The sequence below is a fragment of the Marmota flaviventris genome, chromosome 11, assembly GCF_047511675.1.
Source record: "Marmota flaviventris isolate mMarFla1 chromosome 11, mMarFla1.hap1, whole genome shotgun sequence".
NCBI lineage: Eukaryota > Metazoa > Chordata > Mammalia > Rodentia > Sciuridae > Marmota > Marmota flaviventris.
The window spans coordinates 89164981-89186740 of NC_092508.1; the positions used below are offsets into that span (position 1 = coordinate 89164981).

A 21760-nucleotide genomic window follows, 5' to 3' on the forward strand; every position below is an offset into this window, starting at 1 on the left:
TAATGGCACCAACAGGAAATTGGAATACTTTATGGTTCATGTTACTCATGATTTTTACAGGAACTAGCAAAAACATAACTCTAAACATGACTCAAATAAGTCAATCATTGAGCAGAAACTAGTAAACTATGAACCAGTTGCATTAATTAATTGCTAAATCATTTCTCAAAAGCTAGTTAGACATAATAATACATATATACACACATGTACATATACACATATATTTACTTGAAGAGCAATATTTATATTTAGTTTGATTATATTTCAGTTAGATCTACATGTTTAACTGAAAAGTTATTCACAAATTACTTTCACCATAATTTATTTTCCATTTTGATTGTTAAGTCTCCATTTATCTGCATAGAAATACAAGTTTTACATAAACTTAAAATACCTTTTATTCCATGGTCTTGATTTTGGCTGTTTATTGAATGTTGAAATTGTGAAAATTCTGTAACATTCATCTGCAAAATGTATTTTAATTGCATTGCATCTTCAAAGTATGTTCCATGTGACAGCTAAAGATTAGATAAATCACAGAAAATAAATATCTACAGCAGTGAGGATTTATTATAGAATTCATATGTCATAGATCTTACTCTTCTAAATTGAAGAAACTTTACTCTCTAGAATACTCTTTGTGTTGATGATATTTTTGCTGGGATAGATTCCAATCAGATTTACAAAGTCAAAAGGTAAAAATTAGATAAGCAGAAGAACATTATTGTTTTGCCCTATATAATTTTTATCTATTGTTATTCACTGACAGATACCTATGATGAAATTGAAGAAAAGCAGTCTCAGAGAAAAAGAGTTAGAAATTCAAGCACCATAGGACCTTAATGAGGGACTTTACCATTCATTTCTTTCTACTATAAATATCAATCTTTAGTCACTTTAAACATCAGCACATGTATAGGTCACTTACAATAACACACCATAGGCCAACTTGTCATTAAGTACACCTTTTATATTATGAGAACTATATCTTCATGAAGAGATTTAAAATGTAAGAATTACACCCAATTAGCTCTAAAAAAATGTTGGATAACAGATTAAATAATGTATTCATTCTGTGTATAGTATAAGCATAAAAATATTAAAAAAACTGGTAGGGAATAGCCAAAATTAAGAAGGTAGAAAGTATGAAAAGGACTGATATGTATCTCTTCCTGTGTTAGGTAAGATTTTTTACTTATAGCTTATTAAATAAAGGCTAAGTAATCTAAGATCAAGATTGATTTGAGATAAGGTTTTCAATTATTCTGAATTCTACAGTACCATGATGAACAACAGGTTATTTCTGTGATGCTTGAAAACAACTACATTAAGAAGTGAAATCATACTTTAAATGATCTCAAATTCCATTATTTGTCTATGTTTGCAGGTCTGGCTGTGGATCATTTTAGTGAACGCATATACTGGGCTGACTTTGAGCTCTCCGTAATTGGTAGTGTTCTGTACGATGGCTCTGATTCAGTAGTCTGTGTCAGCAGTAAACAAGGTTTGTGAGAGGCTTTTGGTTTTATTTTTGTTATCGAGAGTATTCAATCATAACATCAATATAATTATGAAAGCTTTGCATTATGATTTTTCTTAAATTATGTCTCCTTTTTCTTTGCATTTCTTTTATTGATTAAAATGTTCATTCATACTAGAATATCAGAGAGACCAGGGCAGAGGACATTCTTGACTTGGAAAAACATGGGCCAGGCTGCCAGATTCAAAAAGTAATTTCCTTCTATGGATTCTGTGGTGTTCCATTTTGAGCAGGATACATCAAATAGTCAAGAGAAGAACATGTAGACCCTACTTTTTCTTTCAAATTTCAGTAACAGCATGCAGGAAACAAATTATTATATGTAATAGAACTTCATAGTAACCATCACTGGTACTGAAGGACCCCATTATCCATGTGAAAAACAGCATATAGAAAATGACAATTTCCTCTACTGCTGGCAACCACGGAATTCTAACTGTGGCCTTTGGGTACTGCACCCATTCTTATTTTTGCTTCTTCCTGTCTCATATTTTTACTCTCTCATTTTGTAGCTCCCTGCCGTCTCTCAAACTTTCCTAGTTTGACTATATCAGATGTCTCTACTGCGTCTATTTCTTTCCTGTGACTTTTTTCCTTCCCTCCCCTGTAACCCCTTCACATATTTACCTCAAGTTATTTATAACACAGACTTTCAGTCTTTATTTTGGCATATTGTATTTCTTAAATAAAGGATAACTTCCTTTTATTTGTTTATTATGAAACAGGGAAGCTGGAAAAATAATTGTATCAAATTTTCACGGTGCATCTCCCTAAACTGTATGATTTTTGTATCAATGACCCAGATGGAAAAAGTCTCCACGATTTTTGTATCAATTAACCAGATGGAGAAAGTTTACATTTCTGTACTATATTAAAATAATGTTAGCTTGTTTCAGCTTAAATGTACATTTTATTTTCTCAAGGAACACCGAAGAAAATATATAAACTTAAATGTTACTTTTTGTTTTATAACCTCTAGATCATAACATATAAATGTTTCTACTTGTTACAAATTTCAGTTACCAAAAGTTGGATTGATAGTTGTTTTGATAAAATGTCTTAAAATTATAGTCACCAAATGTGAAAATTGATGGTCACTATTATTTTTAAGCAACGATGTCATGTGAATGATGGCCATTTGCTAGTTTGTTTTCCTTATCCTGTTTCTAAAATACATTATAATAGTGTCAAAGATTTTTAACTCATGATTACCAGTCAGTCCACCATTCTATTTAATTACTAATTGGATCCAGAATACGAATTTAGAGTTTAATGAACTGCCTATTTTGGTACTACAAATGAGGTTAGCCTGTACCTAGATTTTTATTTGTTAACTGTATAGATGAAAAAAATTACTCTGCATATAGACCTCTAGCAAATGCTTGGTGATGTCGAATATGATTAAATTAATGATTGAAATGTTTTTCTAAATTCTGAGTGACATGCTTAGTATCTCTTATATCTCCACTTCCAAGAAATTAATTCCATCAACTTCTGAGCTAACATTAAAATATTCCAATTATGAAAGATTTTCTTAAAGATAATAAATAAGATTTTTCTAGGCTATCTTGGGTAAACTTTTTTTTTAATTTCAATATATGTATTACAGCTTTTATAATCTTATCTTTTTAAAATTCCAGGATTGTTACATCCACATAGGATTGATATCTTTGAGGATTATATATATGGAGCAGGACCGAAAAATGGTGTATTTCGAGTACAAAAATTTGGACATGGTTCAGTAGAGTATCTAGCTTTAGATGTTGATAAAACAAAAGGTGTTTTGATATCTCATCGCTATAAACAACTAGACTGTAAGTACAATATTTTTAAAAAGTTGCCTACATTTGTGACTGTTTTTCTTTTATCTATTAAAAGTGTACACTTCTGCCAGGCATGGTGTCTCATGCTTGTAAATCTCTGTAATCCCAGAGACTTGAGAGGCTGAGCTAGGAGGATCAAAAATTTGAGGCCAGCCTCAGCTACTACATGAAAAGGTCTGGGGAGGTAACTCAGTGGTACAGCGTACTTGAATCCAATCTCGTGTGTGTGTGTGTGTGTGTGTATTCCTTAACTATTTCAAGTTTTAACCCCAGTAGATTGAGTAAGTTTAATGTTAGTAACACCAGACTTTTTAAATTAGGGAAGCCAATATACATATAATGCCTAAGTTTCTATTTCTGGTTTAACAGGTATGAAAATGTTCAGCATTTGGCTGAGTATTTTGGAATTAAAATTAATTTTGTTATAAAAGTTATATATTATTTTATTTTCTAAGATACTGAAGGAGACTTTAGGCTTCTCTAGATGAACCAAGCAATCTGAGGAATTCATCATTCATTAGCCACTTTGACCCTTGTTACTGATAACCAAGTAATTACCATAGCATTAACATTCCAGTCTAAAAAATAGCCAAGAACTCTTTCCAACAGTTGTAATTTTATTTGATTTATAGTTTATGATTTATTATTATTATTATAGCTTTCCCTTATAGAAGGGAGTAGGAAAATAAATCACTGAGGTAATTATCCTGAAAAATATGTTTCAAATATGTTTTCAACTTCAGGTGGCTTTACTTTTAAAACACAGCCCTAGACTGCACTTCAGGTTCTAAGAGGAACTCTTACGCCAAAAAACAATTAGTCACAAGAAAGAGTGACAAAGTATAGATTTGAATAGATTCTTATTCCTTTTGGAAAGAATGATTTGGGCAACCGTACTGTTAATGAAGGGTAGTAATTTCTCTTCCTCTATAAAAGAAAAATATAACATCAAAATGAAATACGTGCAGTAAAAATTGATTTAATTTCTTTTTAATATTGCAAATGTATCATTTCACCTTATTGAATTTTATGTGTTTGAAATCTATTGCAAGTATACTTATATATTTCTTTGCTTTTTTTGTTTTGTTTTCATTAGTACCTAATCCTTGCTTGGATTTAGGATGTGAATTCCTCTGTTTGCTGAATCCTTCTGGGGCCACCTGTGTTTGCCCAGAAGGAAAATATTTGATTAATGGAACCTGCAATGATGACAGTCTGTTAGGTAGGTATTCTCCATTTTTTAGTAAATAATGAATTAGTCCTTGTGATAAATTTTTACAATTATTACTGAGCATAATTTCCTGTTCTTTTATCAATTTAGCTGCCAGGATATCAATGATTCTTGAAGTCTGTGTAAACTGCTCTCTCTGACAAAGACTTCCTATTAATTCATTCTGCATTTGCTCACAAACATTGAACACTTGAATGCACTGACTAAATCAGGAACTATGAAGTTACAGAATCAAAGACATTTTTATATAGCTCTTGTATTATAGAAGATAATTTTTTGGAGATGCCCTTCTGCTGTGGGTTTAAACCCAAACCCCAAATCTGATTATTTGTTCAATAAATTTATTTTAATACATTCCTATGGGCAAATGATAATTTTGAAAGCAGAGGTTAAGTTATAAACTGAATCTCAGTTTCTTTCATATAAAATCAGATTTACAACAAATACTATTACTTCTCTGATTTACAAATGTGTGGAGGGCTTCTGATCAAGGTATAACATTGGTTTAGAGACTAAGAACCAATTTAGAAATAAATCTGAGAAAACTCCTCATGCAGTTTATATTTGAGTAGCCAAAGTTTGGAATAAATGGCAAAAAAATTGAGTTTGGCAGAATTCCCTTCTTTTCTATTTCATGGAATAATTTGAGGGGGATTGGTATTAGTTCTTCTTTAAAGGTCTTGGCAGAACTCGGCTATGAATCCAGGCAGAGTTGGGCTTTAATTTGCTGGAAGGCTTTTGATGGCTGCTTCAATTTCATTACTTGATATTAATCTGTTTAAGTTTTCTATATCGTCCTGGTTCAATTTGGATAGGTCAGATGTCTTTAGGAATTTGTCCATATTTTCAAGATTTTCTAACTTATTGGAGTATACATTTTCAAAATAGTTTCTGATGATCCTCTGGATTTCAGTAGTGCCTGTGGTAATATTTCCTTCTCTATCTTGGATTTTAATAATTTGAAGGGTTTTTTTTCCATCTTTCTTTTTGTTATCTGAAAAAAACAATAAAATTTAAAATATCATTATAGATACAAAGTGTTAAATAGGAAAAAATAATAGAAAGAACAAACTAGGCTTGGCATGGTGGTACCAAACTGTAATGCCAGCAACTGGGAGTCAGAGGCAGGAGAATCACAAGTTTGAGGCCAGCCTCAGCAAAAGAGGAAGACTTTGTCTCAAAATAAAATATTAGAAGAGCCAGGGATGTAGCTCAGTGGTAAAGTGCCCATAGTTCATCCCAAGTATCAAAATAAAAAACAAAATTGTGTGCTATAAAAACAAAGGAAGCATCATTTCTTAAATATGGAGGTAGATTGACAATAAGCTCTCTCATATTGAAGACATTAGTCCTAATGTGAAAAATGCTTTTAAGAGAAAATAAAATCTATACTTACTAAATTTTATGTCACAAAACATATATACATATATAATATGTATTACATTTTATATATATTATATATAATACATAAAATTTCCCTTAGTTTTCATAAAACCCAATGATAATATAGTGATTTCTCATATTTTACTATATAAGAAAATTAAAGCATTGAGAGTTTAGTTAATAATTTTTTTGTTATCTGTGACCAAAACATCTGACAAGAATAACTTAGAGGAGAAAAGGTTTATTTTAGTTTATGGTTTCAGGAGATTCAGTTCATGATTGAGTGGCTTCATTACTTTGGTCCTGATATGTGACAGAACACCATGGCATAAGAATGTGGCAGAGGAAGTTGGCTCAGCTCTAGAAGCCACAAAACAGAGAGATAGAAAGGGGCTGAGGAGAAGATATACATTCCTAGACATGTTTATTTTATGCATGAAAGAAGGAAGCTTGTTTAAATACACACTTATGCAAGTCTAAAACAGTTTTGGAAATGTTTACTTCACCTCTACTTGAAAGGTGTGACTCCAGAAACTTCCTCAAACCTCACTCTTACGATTGAAAAGAAAATCTTAAATCTAATGAATGTTAAGTAATATTCAATTTGATCTCCATGCATTTAAGCCTTCATACTGGTCTGAAGTACTTCAATCAGGAATGTAAATATGTGGATTTCAGAACTGTTATATTAGTATTAGTATTTTAAAAAAATTGGAGTTGAGGGACTTTTCTCAATATGTTGCTTAAGCTGCTCTCAAAATCTTGGTCTCAACTGACCCACCTGCCTCAGCCTCTGAGTGCTAGGAATACTTGCACTAAATTTGCATGCCACCACACCAGATGGATTCTAGAATTATTGATTGATGTAGATAAATTCCAGTTTTCCTGACAACAATATTTTATATAGCCAAGTTTTATAGCTCTTTACAAATATTTTACTTTATCTAGTTGCTATTGTTAAATTATGAGTGCACTGAATATTTTTAATCTTCATGTAAGAAATTTGAAATTCAAATATTACTCATACTCTGGGAAGTATTCACCTGCCCTTTCCAACAGTTGATTATAATTATTGGAGCTTGACTTTTGGTGATAATTTAGTTATTGACAAAAGCAGCCCTCTTTTCCATTAAAGAATTATTATTATAAGTTTTGAAATGATACAATCTAAATTCCATTTCATTAAACAGTATTATATTTTAAAATTTCTGTTGCCTAATGAGGCATAGTATAACAATATGCATTCATCGATATGTAGGGATTTTGAATATCTATATATACATATAAAAACTACAGGTGAAAATTAGTCTCCCCATAATAATCCTAAATATGATAATAATGCCTTAAATATTTATCTTCACTATTCACAGAGCCCTATTAGAACACAATTTGTTGAATGATTTAGAAAAGATATTTGGAAAGTTTTGAATTAAGCAAACATTTTCATTTTAGAAATTGTTTTTTAAAAAATCTCATCCTATATTCAATTATTTTCTGGAGACTGCCACATGCATTTACATAGGCATCTAAGACTTTTTTTGTTAAAAACTAACTTGCCTGACACGGTGGCACAGGCCTGTAATCTCAGAGCCTTGGAAGGCTGACGCAGGAAGATCAAGAGTTCATAGCCCACCTCAGCAAAAGCAAGGCACTAAGCAACTCAGTGAGACCTTGTCTCTAAATAAAAAAAAAAAAAAACAAAAAAACAAACAAACAAACAAACAACAACAAAAAAAACCAAACAGGGATGAAGATGTAGCTCAGTGGCCAAGTGCCCCTGAGTTCAATCCTTGGTACCTCCCCTGCAACAAAAAACTAACTCACCTCTCTATTTCCTATTATCCTCATGTTCCCATTTTGTTGTCCTGATCAGAAACTGAAGAATCATCCTAATTTTCCCTTATTTTCTTCAGAAATTACTGATGTGATGCCCATTTCAGAATTATTGTTAGAATAATCCCACATTTACTCAACTCACATTATTCTATTTGGGGGCATCATGTGACCTAGCTAGAGGATTTAAATGAAGTCCTCATGATCTCCCTGCCTTCAGTTTAACACCTGCCACTACATTCACTCTCAGCCTTCTTAGATTTCTACTTCAAGTTTTCTACATTACTTTTATGAAAAAAAAAATAATAAAACATTCAATGACATTCTGTTATTCCTACTTATCTTTTTAAGGACACTTACCTCTTCTAATTTCTTTCCTCACACTCTTTAATCCAGGTCCTTGCACAGAAAGTTTCATTCAGTTCCTCAGGTGCTCACCTCCTGACATGCATAGATGTTACTTTCCTTGAGCACTGTACTCAGCATTCCTGGTGGGCACTCATGAAACAATTCAGACAAATGTCTCATGTTTATTTTGCCAAATAAGTGCCTTACCTGCTTGCTGAAGTTTAGCAATACATCCTCTAGACCCAACTTTAAGCTTTTCATCTTTCTACTAGATATGAGCTGGAAGTCAGATTGTCTTTTGTGTTTATATGTATGTGGTATATACTTAGGTACTTAGTATTTACAAATTTTGGCATTTTAATATTTTTCCAACTTAACAGAAAATCTGAGTTAAGTTGTATTTTGTCACTAAGTTCCTTTTATAGTATGTATGTAAATGAGACTTAGGTAGGTTAACTTGTATGTTTAATAAAGTGACCAAATGAGGCCATAAAGACAGGTTTTATTACACTTTTCTTATTTTCTTTATATTATATACATTGCCTTATGAGTAAGTCCTTCTTATAAACGTAAAATTTTGGAATATCAATCTGATACTTACACATATAGAAAATAAGTCATTGAAGTTAATCCAGATGTTCTTGTGATCATTACAGTGGTACAGTCAAGCCTATGTCACGCATGGGCCAATGTACTTTGAGTGATAAATAAAGGCTTTATTTATTTCATGTAATTTTACCATGTAAAAAATACAGCTTTAGCAAAGGGCATATTCTAAAACAGAATGCTTTTTAACATATTTTCAGTTTTGTTCCATTGAATATTGTATCCTGCTCAAAGTAATACAGTATATTTCTAATGAAGGACAGGCAGGTCAACACACACATAAAAGTCACTTGGAAAATGATTATAAATCAATATTTATTTTAAATCATACTAATATATTGTTTAAGATGCTTTTGTATACCCCTAAATGATCATTTCTTATTCTCAGGCAAAATCTTATTTTGTAGTAGATAGGTTATGCCAAAAATTTAGGAAAAAAATGTTCCATAATTTCTAAATATTGTTTTTGACTTATCATCATCTTGCACCAAATCTGAGTGGGCTTCTAGTTTGGCATATTTTGTATTGTTAGTGAAGACTGACATCAAACAGTATCTTTTCATTTAAACATTTCTATAATATAAAGTATATACAGACACATAAACATATACACCATAGGATGTGGTAGTGTGTTTGTATGTATGTGGATAGAGATGCTAAAATATATCCTAAATATTTCAACTTGATTTATTATCAATTACTACTATGAAATAGATAATGTTTTCTCAAATCCAAAAGAAAACTCCTTGGTAGTGAAATATATTACTTTTATAAACTTTAACTGCAGTTAGATTCATTATTTAATGCAAGGTAATTTTAAGAATCGGTTAATAATGCTTGAAGCTTGAAACAAAAAACAATTTAAGGTTTTTATTCACTATCCAATAACTAGAATCTATTTCTCTGTTTTTAGCTATTATTTAATTTTTCCCAACATTTATGTTTATGTTAGTTTTTTCATGAAAAAAAAAAATAAGATTCTAGGATTAAAGTAAGTTTGTTTATTTGAACTATCCTTACTAAATCGTGACCTGAACAAAATGCTCACCTGCATCTTTCTTCCAACCAGATGATTCCTGCAAATTGACCTGTGAAAATGGAGGGAAATGTATTTTAAATGAGAAGGGTGATATGAGGTGTCATTGTTGGCCTAGTTATTCCGGTGAAAGGTGTGAAATCAATCACTGTAGCAGCTACTGTCAAAATGGGGGAACTTGTACACCATCAGTTCTAGGTAAGCATTTGAGTGCCATTGTATTTTCAAATCATTTGCATTTTTACTTCCTTATGAAAATATAAGTGAATACTTAAAACTGCAGATATAATCCCCGATGTCTTGAGAAAATTAGTAAATTTTAACAATAAATTAACAAAAATTAAAATTAATATTTATTTCAACAGTGGCATTTTTTTTTTTTAAATTCAGTATCTCTATGGTCAGGTCACAAAATTTAATTATAATAATGAAAATTACTATGTTGAGTGTATATTGCATGACAGTCAGTGCTTTTAGATAGTTTCACCATGACCCAGAATGACTTTAATGTGCCAGTTTTCCAAGTCTTACATGTTTAACTTCAAAGTTCATATTTTTTTGTTGCAGTTTCCCTAAAAATAAAATTCAATTGTTATTGAAAATTAGGTTCATTTAAATGAAAATAAACTATACCAAAACACATCTAAGATCATCTTGATTCTCATCTTGTAACTAATGTATTTCAAAGTGTAGTATATAAAGTTACTACATGTTAGTGAATTAATAAATATTTCACTTATCAATTGAGATATTTATTAATCTATGCAATAACCCCCTTTATAAAAATATTCTCTATGGCACATAAGTTAACATTGAATATGTTTTCCTACTGACTTGTATTAAATTCAAAATATATTCCCATGAGAAAAAATAACCCCAATACATCATAAAAATCTAATTTTTAAATTCCAATATTCAGTGCAAGGGACATTATGCAACTATTAAAGTGCAATCTATGCACATTTAATTTTAGTACCATAAATGCAAATTTAGTTAGTCAAATGGAAAATCAATCTATATGATCTTCACATTCACTACATGGTTAATTTATATCTTAGAGTTATTTCTGTCTGTATTACTTATGGTGTTCTTTGAAATATTTAGCATAGTGCCATCTGAAAGAGTCACATGAAGAGTTTCTAATGGAGTTTAGAGAAACCAAGTTGTTTTTGATTTGCATTCTAATAGTGAAAGTTTGGTAGTTATGTCTTTAAATATTCTTGATTTATGATTAATTAATAATTAAGGTATTCTAAGTACTCAAGAGCATTCTGGAAATATATTTATAGTTTGATTGAAAGGCACTAGGAATTTTAGCACATATCTTCATTCTGCTTAAGGGAAGCTTCTTCATACATAGAATACATTCTACTGCTGTAGGAGGAATTATAGTACTGGTTCCTTTATCAAAAATGCAAATGAGAATACAAGTTCAACAAATGTGTGTGTGTGTTTGTATTTTAGTAATATGCTTATCATTTCCTTTAGGAAAGAAGCATTTCTTGCCAAATGATTTGTTTAGGATATTTAATTATTTAATTGGTCACAAAATTTTCTTATTAAGATAATGAAAATCAATCATTGGGTTGTAGTGAGATGATTTACTTATAATTATCTTTAGTAACATTTAATCCAACTGAACCATTTGATGTTCCATACTATGGCTAACCATTCAACTTGTGAAGAATCCACAAGAGCAAATCTCTAGAAAGCATTGGATCTGCTGACTTATTAATGAATCTTGAATTGCATGTAGGCATAGCATGTTTAACATTATGTTCAAATCATTTGTCCAGACCTTGCTGCATTCTTAAAATCTGTAACATATCAACTTTATCTATGTATCCAAATATTTAGATATTGAGTTCTATAGATGATATGTTCAGGAAAATTGCATTGCAGATTACCAGTGTTTAGTGAGTTCTCGTAGGAATTCAATGTGAGATATTGCCATGTAATATATTGTCTTACAAAATTCAGTAATTATTAATAATGTGATATCCAATTAAGTCATTTACAAAGCACTTTTCACTTTTAAAAAATATAGTTTTATAAAAACATTGTTTGGTATTACAGACCAGAGAACCTCATTATGTCTACACAAATGTTAATTTGTTAAGAAAATCCCAATGGGCAATTCATGGATTTATTCATTGTTGGTTTACTTACGGTTAAGCCTTTTGGCAAATTCCTGTGTGGACGCTATATAAGTTGGGTTTGGGCAGCATTAATTAAAATTTATAAGTTTATGACAGTTGTATAGGACAATAATAATTGAACAAAGAATATGCCATCAGTTAATTAAAAGCACACATCTGAGAGGCATAATTAAAATTTTGCTTGTGGGAATGAGTAAGAACACTAAAAATAGATCATATGAGTTATATTAATGTAGAACAGTATTAAAAATGAAATATTTTGACATTTATTATATGAATAAGGGTCCATGTAGTTCGCTTATATGACCTGTTAATAGGAGGATATATTTAAGATAAAACTTGCCATGAGAAAAACAGTGGAAGTCAGAGTAAAGCATAGTATTATTCAATCATTCTATTATTGAAAATATTGAATAATTTATGAATGTTTTATGTATCGTGGATATCATTAACACATTTATGCAATTAACATCTATATTTGCATTTAATTTTACTTTCATGAATACTTATCCTCTAAGGTATACTCGACCTGTTTGATATTTTCCTTACTCTTACAGGCCTGCTATTTAGACTTTTAATGATTTTAAAAAGAGGAATCAGGGTTACCTACATAGTTGATTTAGGGTAATGGAACTAGAGTGTTTGTAAATTGGGACAACAAACCCAAACACTTCCAATTCCAAAGTTTGGAATTTTGCAGAGGAGAAAGGCAAATCTTACTTTGGGAAGTCAGACACAAAAGTGGGACTGACTCCCCAAAGGTAACAGTATAATTGTGTACGCTAGGCAATAGTTTAAGTGATGAATATAACAGGAAGACAGGAGAAGCCCTTTGTGTAGCTCTCTGTTTCTACATCAGTGGGCTTTGTCAGTGAAGGTTTATTACTAGAAATGAAGCAGAAGGATAAAAATGGACCCTGTTGTGGGAATAAAATCTTGTTCTATGATGGGAGGGGCCTTTATAATAGGAGGTGGGTAGATGGGGAGAGCTTTCCTTCTTAGTCATTCAGGAGTTTTCTGTCCAGGCAACTGTCCCAAATCAGTGGATAGATTTACTCAAAGACAAGTTACAGTAATAACTCTTGGACACTCAGTAACATCATGGAACTTATGATGAAACATGAACTGAAGCCTCTCAAGTCACCTAGGTGCCTAGTATGTAAAGTCAAAATCACCTAATTGGGTATCAATACATAGTAAACATATTTAAACTATCCTCTCTTTCATATTTTATTTAAATGAGAGTGATTTTTTTCTTTTAAATTAAACTTGGCGTTCTTGTTTCCTTAACATAAATATTAATTAATTATGTTTGGGAAGTCCTAAAGCTCAATATTTAGCTCTACTCAGTTCTTTAAAATTCAAGAGAATAACCAACAATGTTAAAATTTTAAAAATAATAGTATATAAATTAATAAGTAAAAGACATTGGAATATATGATTCTTACAAGTAAAAAATAAAGTATAATAGGAGGAATTTGAGAAGCAGTAACTAGAGGGAGAATCCACAGCCATGAAAGAGCCAGCATTATTAAATTAATACCAGAGGAAAATGTTAAGAATCTAAACCTGTAGCAAGCAATTTTTGAAAACTTCAGTAAGAGTTTAAAAATGTTTCAATATTCTTTGTATAAATAATGTCACTTTTAGAAGTATCCCCCAAGGATCATGTAATAATAGTAATAATAATAATAATAATAATAATAAAGCACAGAATATAGAAGTAAGCATATTCAATAGTGTGATTTGTGATATTATAAAATTGGGAATAAATCCTCAAAATCTATTAAAATATGTAAAATATGACATGTCTAAAATATATATGAAATACGGCATGTCTAAAAGATGACCATTTTGTTACAAATAATAAGCACATTCACAATTATATTTGATAATATAGAAAAAAATTACATTTACTTTAAGACAAGAAGAACAATATATGAAAATGCTAAATAGTATGAGCCCAATTGGAAAAAAATCCGTATATGAAAGTTACTCTGAAAGTTTGATAAAATAAAATATGGTAAGTTAATTAATCAAACAAACATTCACCAACTACATTAACCTGAGGACAATGTAGACCTTAAGCAGAAATAATAACACGATTAGGTTTGAACTTTGGAAATATCATACCAGCTGCAGTATGGTGAATGAATGAGTGTGAGATAAGATTAGAGGGAGGGAAAACAATTAGGGCCTGTTATGATGCAGAAACAAGTGTAGCCCTCTTGCAAGCGGAGGCAGTGAGATTAAGAGAAATTATGGAGTTGAGCATACTAAGAAACTTTAAAAGTAGTGTGTACAAGAAAGGTGAAAGGCTGGGAGTGAATGGTAAGAGTTTAAAGCATACAGCAGAGAATCTAAATCTCCTGCTTGGTTATATCTGTGGATAGCAGTGTCATTTACCAGGAGAGGAAACACAGGAAAAGCAGAGTTTTTATGGGAAATATGAAATGGATTTTATCTGAGGTGCCGGTGGGACCTCCAGGTAGTGACATGTAACATGTGATTAGAAAACAGTTCTGGAGAAATTGCAGGGCATATGAAAGAACCAAAGGCAATCATTGCTGGCCATTATTATACAGACCTCCATGTTGGTTGAGTGTATTTTCACTTCCTCCACTGGTCTAGAAACATCAACAGTTCAAGGACCATGAACAATTCATTTTAGTGTAGTATGGTCATTCATAATTTGGAATTGCAACCACTAGCACTACCTGAAAGGAATCATGTAGATTTTGTTACAGTCTCTTAGTTTTCCTGATGTTGCTCAAAAAGAGTCTGTTGTTTCACTTCTGGTAATCTGTATCCTAGTGCTAGGGTTGGATGTGGTTGGTCCCCCCAAAGCTGATGTTGACTCCTACTTATTCAGTGCAGTGGTGTCAAAATGTATGGCTTTTGGGAGATGATTAGGTCATAGTGCACTATCTTCACAAAGGGATTAAGGTCTTTCTCCAGAGACTGGGTTATGTCTACAAAGACCAGATAGGGTCTCATGGGATTAAGGTTGGTCTCACAGAATTGGATTAGTTAGTGTGAGAACAGGTATTATAAGTCAAGTTTGCTCTGTCTTGCCATTTGATATCCTGTACCGGGAACTACAGTGTCCCACCAGCAAGAAGGTACTCACTGGATGTGGCCCTTTGACCTTGAGCCTCCAGAACAATGAGAAGAATAAATGTTTATTCATTATCATTGACTAGGTCTGTGATATTTACTTGCATAATAGAAAACACACATGAAAGTTCAAACTTTAAAATATGTATTTCAAAATTAAAATAATATCCTCATGTTGTGTTGTTTTTCTAAAAAAATCCATATATAAAATGTTTATCTAAGGAATAGTTCCTTCTCTTCTTTATCTCTGTTTTCTAAATATTCAATTACTTTTATTATTAAAAATTAAAATAACAATAAGAATTATTAGAAATTAAAATAACATAATTATGACTGTCAGGATCATGAAAGTATGTGTATCTACTTACTAGGTTACAATCTCTGTTCTCTCTCTTTGAATCCTCACAACAAAACTATGAAAATAAGTTTCTCTCTAATTCTGCTGCTGGCTTCATGATTCACAGTTACTGGTTCCTTTGGACCATATGGTGAGAGCAATACTAAATTATTCAATCTCATGACTCTCTGAGCTAATGTCAGAAGGCTCGAGTTAGCTTACTTATATTCACAGAAAAGACAAAAATGCTTCAGTGTTGTTTCCACAATGCTGGTTGAAAATGAACTTTCCAGAAGTATAAATAGATTGTGACCTATAATTTGAAACATGTCAGAATATATTAAGGATTGCCTGGGAGGGAAACGGAGAAAGCCCACAATTCTTCCTTTTCTTTGTCAGGCTTTGTTGAATAGTTCTCTGTTATCTTTGTGATACTTAAGACGACTCGACAGCTATAGTCAACTTGCTGAAATTATTTATAAATGGGCACTCACTTTTAGTCCAGAAAAACAGTATATTAAGTGGAAAAGTAGAATGTCAAATCTCCTTATCAAAAAGACTAGCAATTTTTTAAAACATTCAGAACTTTTATCTCTTGAATCTAAGTCTGAAGTCCAGACAGATTTTATAGAGTGTAGTCTTGGGGACAAGAAGACAGGAGACAGGCTTTTGGATTGCAATTTTGTAACTACCTGAATGATGCTGTGGTGATTTGTCTCTCAGTTTGTTATTTCTTGTCTGTATAAAGGAACAATATGTGAGGCTGTGGCTACTGTCCAAATACTAAAGATGTTGTAAAAAGTATGTCACATTTAGATAGTATTTTTTAAAAAGATGTTAAATGTAAACATTTATAAACATGTTCTGAAGTTTAAATGTCATGTATATACTGCTATTGCATATATTCAATGTGTTCATCAGACCAGTGGAACTAAACATTGATTCTGCATATAGGAAACATTATCAAATATCATAACTATGGACAAAAACTTAAGAGTATCAGACTGACTCAACAAATACCAGTTTAAACAGGGTAAGAGGTATGGTCCATGTGGACAAGTGACTGAATATGAAAACTTGCTTAAAAATGAGAGTAAATTTATAATGACCCTAGCATACATCTAGAAATAATAAGTGGTCATTACCTTGCAGGAACTTTAGATGGAATTGCATCCAATAGCAATCAAGCACATATTTTCAAGGACTATATACATATTGAAAAAAAGCCAATATTGAGCAGGAAGGTCATTTTGCTTACTTTAAGCTATTCAACATTGATGAAATCATACCACAGAGAAGCATTTTATAATCAGCTTACAAACAGTTTATCAAATAAATCTAGGTTTTAAAGACAGACACTCACTAATATTACAGAAAGTTATTGAAATATATCATCATAATACAGTTTTATAATATTCAAATGTAAACATTGTTTTTGAAAAAATGTGTATCTAAATTGATTGACACATTACTTAAGTAGGAACACTCCAAAATTTTATTAGCAGGTTGATAGTTATTGCCGTATTCAACATAGTATAATATTTTGGAAATTTTATAAACCTAATTACTCTTATCTTTATTATAATGATTGCTATATTCTGAATACTTAATAAATATGAAGATCTCTGATAAATTTCTTAGGTAAATGATTTAATTTTTATGGCTGTATGATGTTTACACTGTGGTATCTTTCAGATGTGAGCTAGAATGGGTAATGGACTAGAAACAGAGCCTATGTTATTCCAAAGTCCGTGCTCTAAGACGTTGCCTGTTATCACTGAAAACTGGCAAGATGACATTGTCTGCCCACATCAGAGAAGCAGCTGACTATGACTATAGAACTAAAAGTGGCATATAGTTAAACAGGCCATTTATCTAGAGATACACTATAACTAAACTATAAAATGTTAATGCTTTTTAACAGAGATGAATGATAACCTTTATGATATCCATGTAGTTACTTGTTGAAATAATAGAAAAGAGTGTATTATTTTATATATATTTAAAAATATGCTACATTGAGACAATATAAGTGGACTGGCTAATTATTCTTTTGGGCATACTATATTCACAAGGGGGAAAATAAGCAATGAGATTCCATATGAAGCTTCCTAACAAAAGCATATACACAGTTAAGGTTAAATAGTTTAAGTACTAATAACTTGTCTAAAAATATCATCAATACCACTGATGAGGAAGCTGCCAATTATTGGTTCTTACTATGTGGCAGGCATGTGTCACATGTTTTGCCTACAGAAGGTAGGCACTGCTGGTGACCCCTTATACAATAACATGCAGAGAAGAAATATAAGTTGTCTAAAGCCACACAATTTGATTATCAAAAATAGTTCATTTACAACCTTGCATGATATAAAAAAATTATTTGCTTCCTTTAAATATTATCTCTGAAATATTTTCTAATCAGTCATTTTTACTGAGACTATGATTTTAGCTATGAAGGGACATAAAATGTGAGATTTAAAGAACACTACAAGATTCTGGGACATTTTCTTTTTTTTAAATAAACAATATACTATTTAATTTTGTCAATGTATGTTCATTAACTATATTTATTTTAATTATAGGTGACTAGAGATTTTAGTTACACCTTATTTAAGATTAGCTAATGTTGTTTATCCCGTTATATTGCAACAGTTTAATACTAATTCAATTTGTAGTATTTTGTTTACTAGAACACTTTAAAACATATATGCATCTAATTTTTATTTTTCTATGAACAGAAGTATAAATAAGTGAAATTAAATTCCTCATGTGGTGTGCATATGTATGAGGATCATCTAGAGAGAAAGAACTAGTAGTTCATAGATAGATAAGAGGAGATTTATTATGAGAATTGGCATATATGTGTATAGATGAATCATATGAGCCTCTGAAAATTGAAGAATCAGGAAATTCATGGTGTAATTCAGTCATAGTCTAATGGCCTGAGAACTAGAGGAGCCAATGCTGTACTTCTGTTTCGATGCTAATGGCCTAAGCAAGGAGTGAGGGGAAGAAAGAATTCTGTTGAAAGTCTGGGAAATAGCCCCCAAACCAAGAGCTCCAAAGTCCAAGGGAAGAAATAGATGACCGAGCTTAAATTTGCCTACCTCCACTTTATTTTTCTATGTAGGCCTTCAGTAAATTAAATGATACCCACCAATCCTGTTGAATGTGAATCATCTTTACTCAGTCTACTGATTTCAATGCTGATCTTTTCTGAAATATCCCCATAAGCACACCAAAAAATAAGTTTTATCATTTTTTGGGAATCCCTCAGCCCAGTCAAGTTTATACATGAAATTAATCATGGGAGCATATATATGTCTTAGCAAGATATTTTGCATAGAAACATCCAGTGTGACTTTTGAATATGGACTAAATATAGTACTAGAGGGAAAAAATATATATGTCACTGAGAATGAGGGTTAATGAGAAGAAGAATGTTCTCTTTTGGAGCATGGGAAGAGTTATGTACCTACAGAGCTATCAAAGATATTCACATTGGATGATACAAACAGGAATTAAAATGATAGCATTCAGATAGATAATTGTTGAAGCCATATAATTGGTTAATATCACCAGAAATACATATGGAAGAATGTTTTTGAGATGAAAAGAGAAAATATTAAAATAATCATAATATAAGCAGTGTTAGAAAAAGATAGCAGTATCAGTGTTAGTGTTCTAGAAGCCAAATAGAGAAAGAACTTCTAGTTAGCATGTATTATACAATTAATGGGGAAGTCAAAGAGTACAGTGATTTTGAAAAAAATCAGAATATTTGACAGTGGAGAGAAGAGAGGTAAATTTTAAATATAACAGAAATATTCAGTAAATGCAAAACCACATTACTCTTTTGTTGGGGGGTGGGGTGGGTACCAGGGGCACCTAACAACTGAGCCTCATCCCAAGCTCCTTTTTTATATTTTATTTATTAGACAGGTCCTCTCAAGTTGCTTAGGGTCTCCTAAATTGCTGATGCTGGCTTTAAACTCGAGAATCTCCTGCCTCAGCCTCCTTAGCCACTGGGATTTCAAGTGTGGGCCACCATGCCCAGCAAACACCTCATTTCTTAAACCTTTCTTAACACTAGAGAATCAGTATCAGTTTTCATTACCATATATCCATATCAAGAGATCTGGCCTCTCTTCTGAGAACACAAGAGGAAGCAGTATATCAAGACACATTATCTTGTAAATTAAAAAATAAATACTCCAAACCCAGTGAGATATTGGATTGTGTATTTCACTTTGTCATGTGTTGTTAGAATAGGAAGTAGGGAATGTAATTATCTTTTGAATTTTAGAGATGTATCAAACCTTGCAGTTTGACAAAACATGTATTTAGCAAATATTATGTTTGCCTTCTTTTTATATTTGTTTGTTGTTGCTGTGTGTTCTTTATTTTAAAAGTGGAATTGAACATATTTAGAAGCTAAAAAGAGGAAAAGGCACATCATTCAAAGTTTAAAAGTATTGGAGTCAGTAAAGTTGATGGAGAATTGTGGCTCTATCCTAATGCCAGCATAAAAATAAATTCCAATTTTATTTTATTCTCAATAAATAATGGAAATAAATTGTGTAATATAATATACATTTCAGAATGGTTTACATAAAATATTACAGTGCCATTGTAAGTATGATTGAATCACTGGATAAGTCATGGTTAAAATGATGAATGTCATTCAATAGAAAAAAAATAATAATCTGAGCTAAAATGTCACTGAGTACTTCCTATGTGTATAATACAGTTAGAAATGATTTGCATGAATTATATTATTTATTCTTTGTGATTATACACAACAAATCCATGCAGTAGGTATTATGATTATCTCCAGTTTATATACAAAGTGACAGAGAGGTGATATTTGCTCATGGTTCCACATTGACAGACCATGAATCTAGGCAGTCAGAGAAGCTACTCTCTCAATATCCATGCTTAGGATGCTACAGAAACAAGACAGATTTAGAGCCAGGAAACAAGGCTGATTTAGTGCCAGGAAACAGTTCCTCCTACTCCTTCCTTAGGTCAATTGACACTTTTTCTGATTAGGCTCTCCTTGTAGACTGCCAACTCCCCAACTTGCCAGATACATCACTGCTATAAATTTTTTATTTAATCATCCTACCATTGCTATTTCCTTTTCAAATATCAAAATCAAGTTCTGCTACCTAAAAAAATACTATAATAACAATAATCTTTGGAAATTATTTCAGTGCAACTTTTTAGGGTACACCCAGAAAGATTCTTGAAAATGTTAGTAGGAGCATATTATACAATTCTTTAGCAGATGATTCATTTCTCATCAACAAACAAAAGATCTCCTGTATCGGTACAATTTCAGTTAGATAATATTCCCCTTAATGTGAAGATTTTACTTATCAAAAAGAAAATTTGTCTTCAAAGGAAGACAGATGAAGATCTTTTGAAAATAATTTGGCTGAAATCTGGATGACATGGGGCATATGCTAGCTAGGGACAACCTGGTCAGACTATTCTAGTTTCAAAACAGCTTAGATGAAAGTACCAAACCTACAGTGTCATTTCCCTGAGTGACAGGTGTAGGAATTTGAAAATAAGTCAGTGGTTTGTTTACTTTTTTCAAACCTTTATTGCATTACTCTTTTTTTTCACTCCTGATTTAAAAACAAAAAAACCCCAAAACAACAACAACAACAACAAAACTAGTAATCAATATAGAAAACCATGAATTTACAGTATTTACATCCTACCTCACTGTGCCACTTTTCATGATCATTCTAATGCAGTTGGATTTCTACTATATTTGTGCACTGTTTGTTTCAAATTTAGCTCAGGTTAATTTGTATTAGTGTTTACATGCTCTATTTCTCTGTAGGTCATTCAGGAGCTCTTATGGAAAAAGAGGAATTAATTCTTTTGTTCTGCATTCTTATTTTCCTAGGTAACCATGTTCCAAAAATATCCACCTCTTCACCCAATGCCACCTTTGTTCTCTTGTCTGTGTCTATTTTTTACTCACTAATGTGCCAGAGAGTATATTTTGTTTCTATGTCAACAAAAACTAGAAAAACTTGTACCACCACAAGGAAAATATGTAGCTAAAATTTAGTAAGCAAGTTCTTTTGGCAACAGAAATAATGAAGTTACTCAGCTTTTAACCTAAATAAAATTTGCCTTCTTTCTCAAGCTATTAATAGGCATTTATCTGCTGCCAGACTAATAACATTTATAAATCATAAGTTTTAGAGCAATGCTACTCACTGTAAAATACATATTACTTTGTTCACTTAGAGCAACAATTTCTAGCATTTTTGATTATGTAGAATCCTTTCAAAGTGAAATTAATTGGAAAATTTTAGAGT

General features: G+C 31.5%; 1 protein-coding gene across 1 annotated transcript in view; it reads left to right on the forward strand.

Annotated features, from left to right (window-relative positions):
• The window catches only part of Lrp1b (LDL receptor related protein 1B), a 1514976-nt gene that overhangs the window by 1433007 nt on the left and 60209 nt on the right, over nt 1-21760 (forward strand). Inside the window, exons 80-83 of the mRNA XM_071619306.1 lie at nt 1388-1504; nt 3181-3354; nt 4460-4585; nt 9834-9998. Of these exons, the coding sequence (XP_071475407.1) occupies nt 1388-1504; nt 3181-3354; nt 4460-4585; nt 9834-9998 (582 nt within the window). The remainder of the gene's footprint in view (nt 1-1387; nt 1505-3180; nt 3355-4459; nt 4586-9833; nt 9999-21760) is intronic.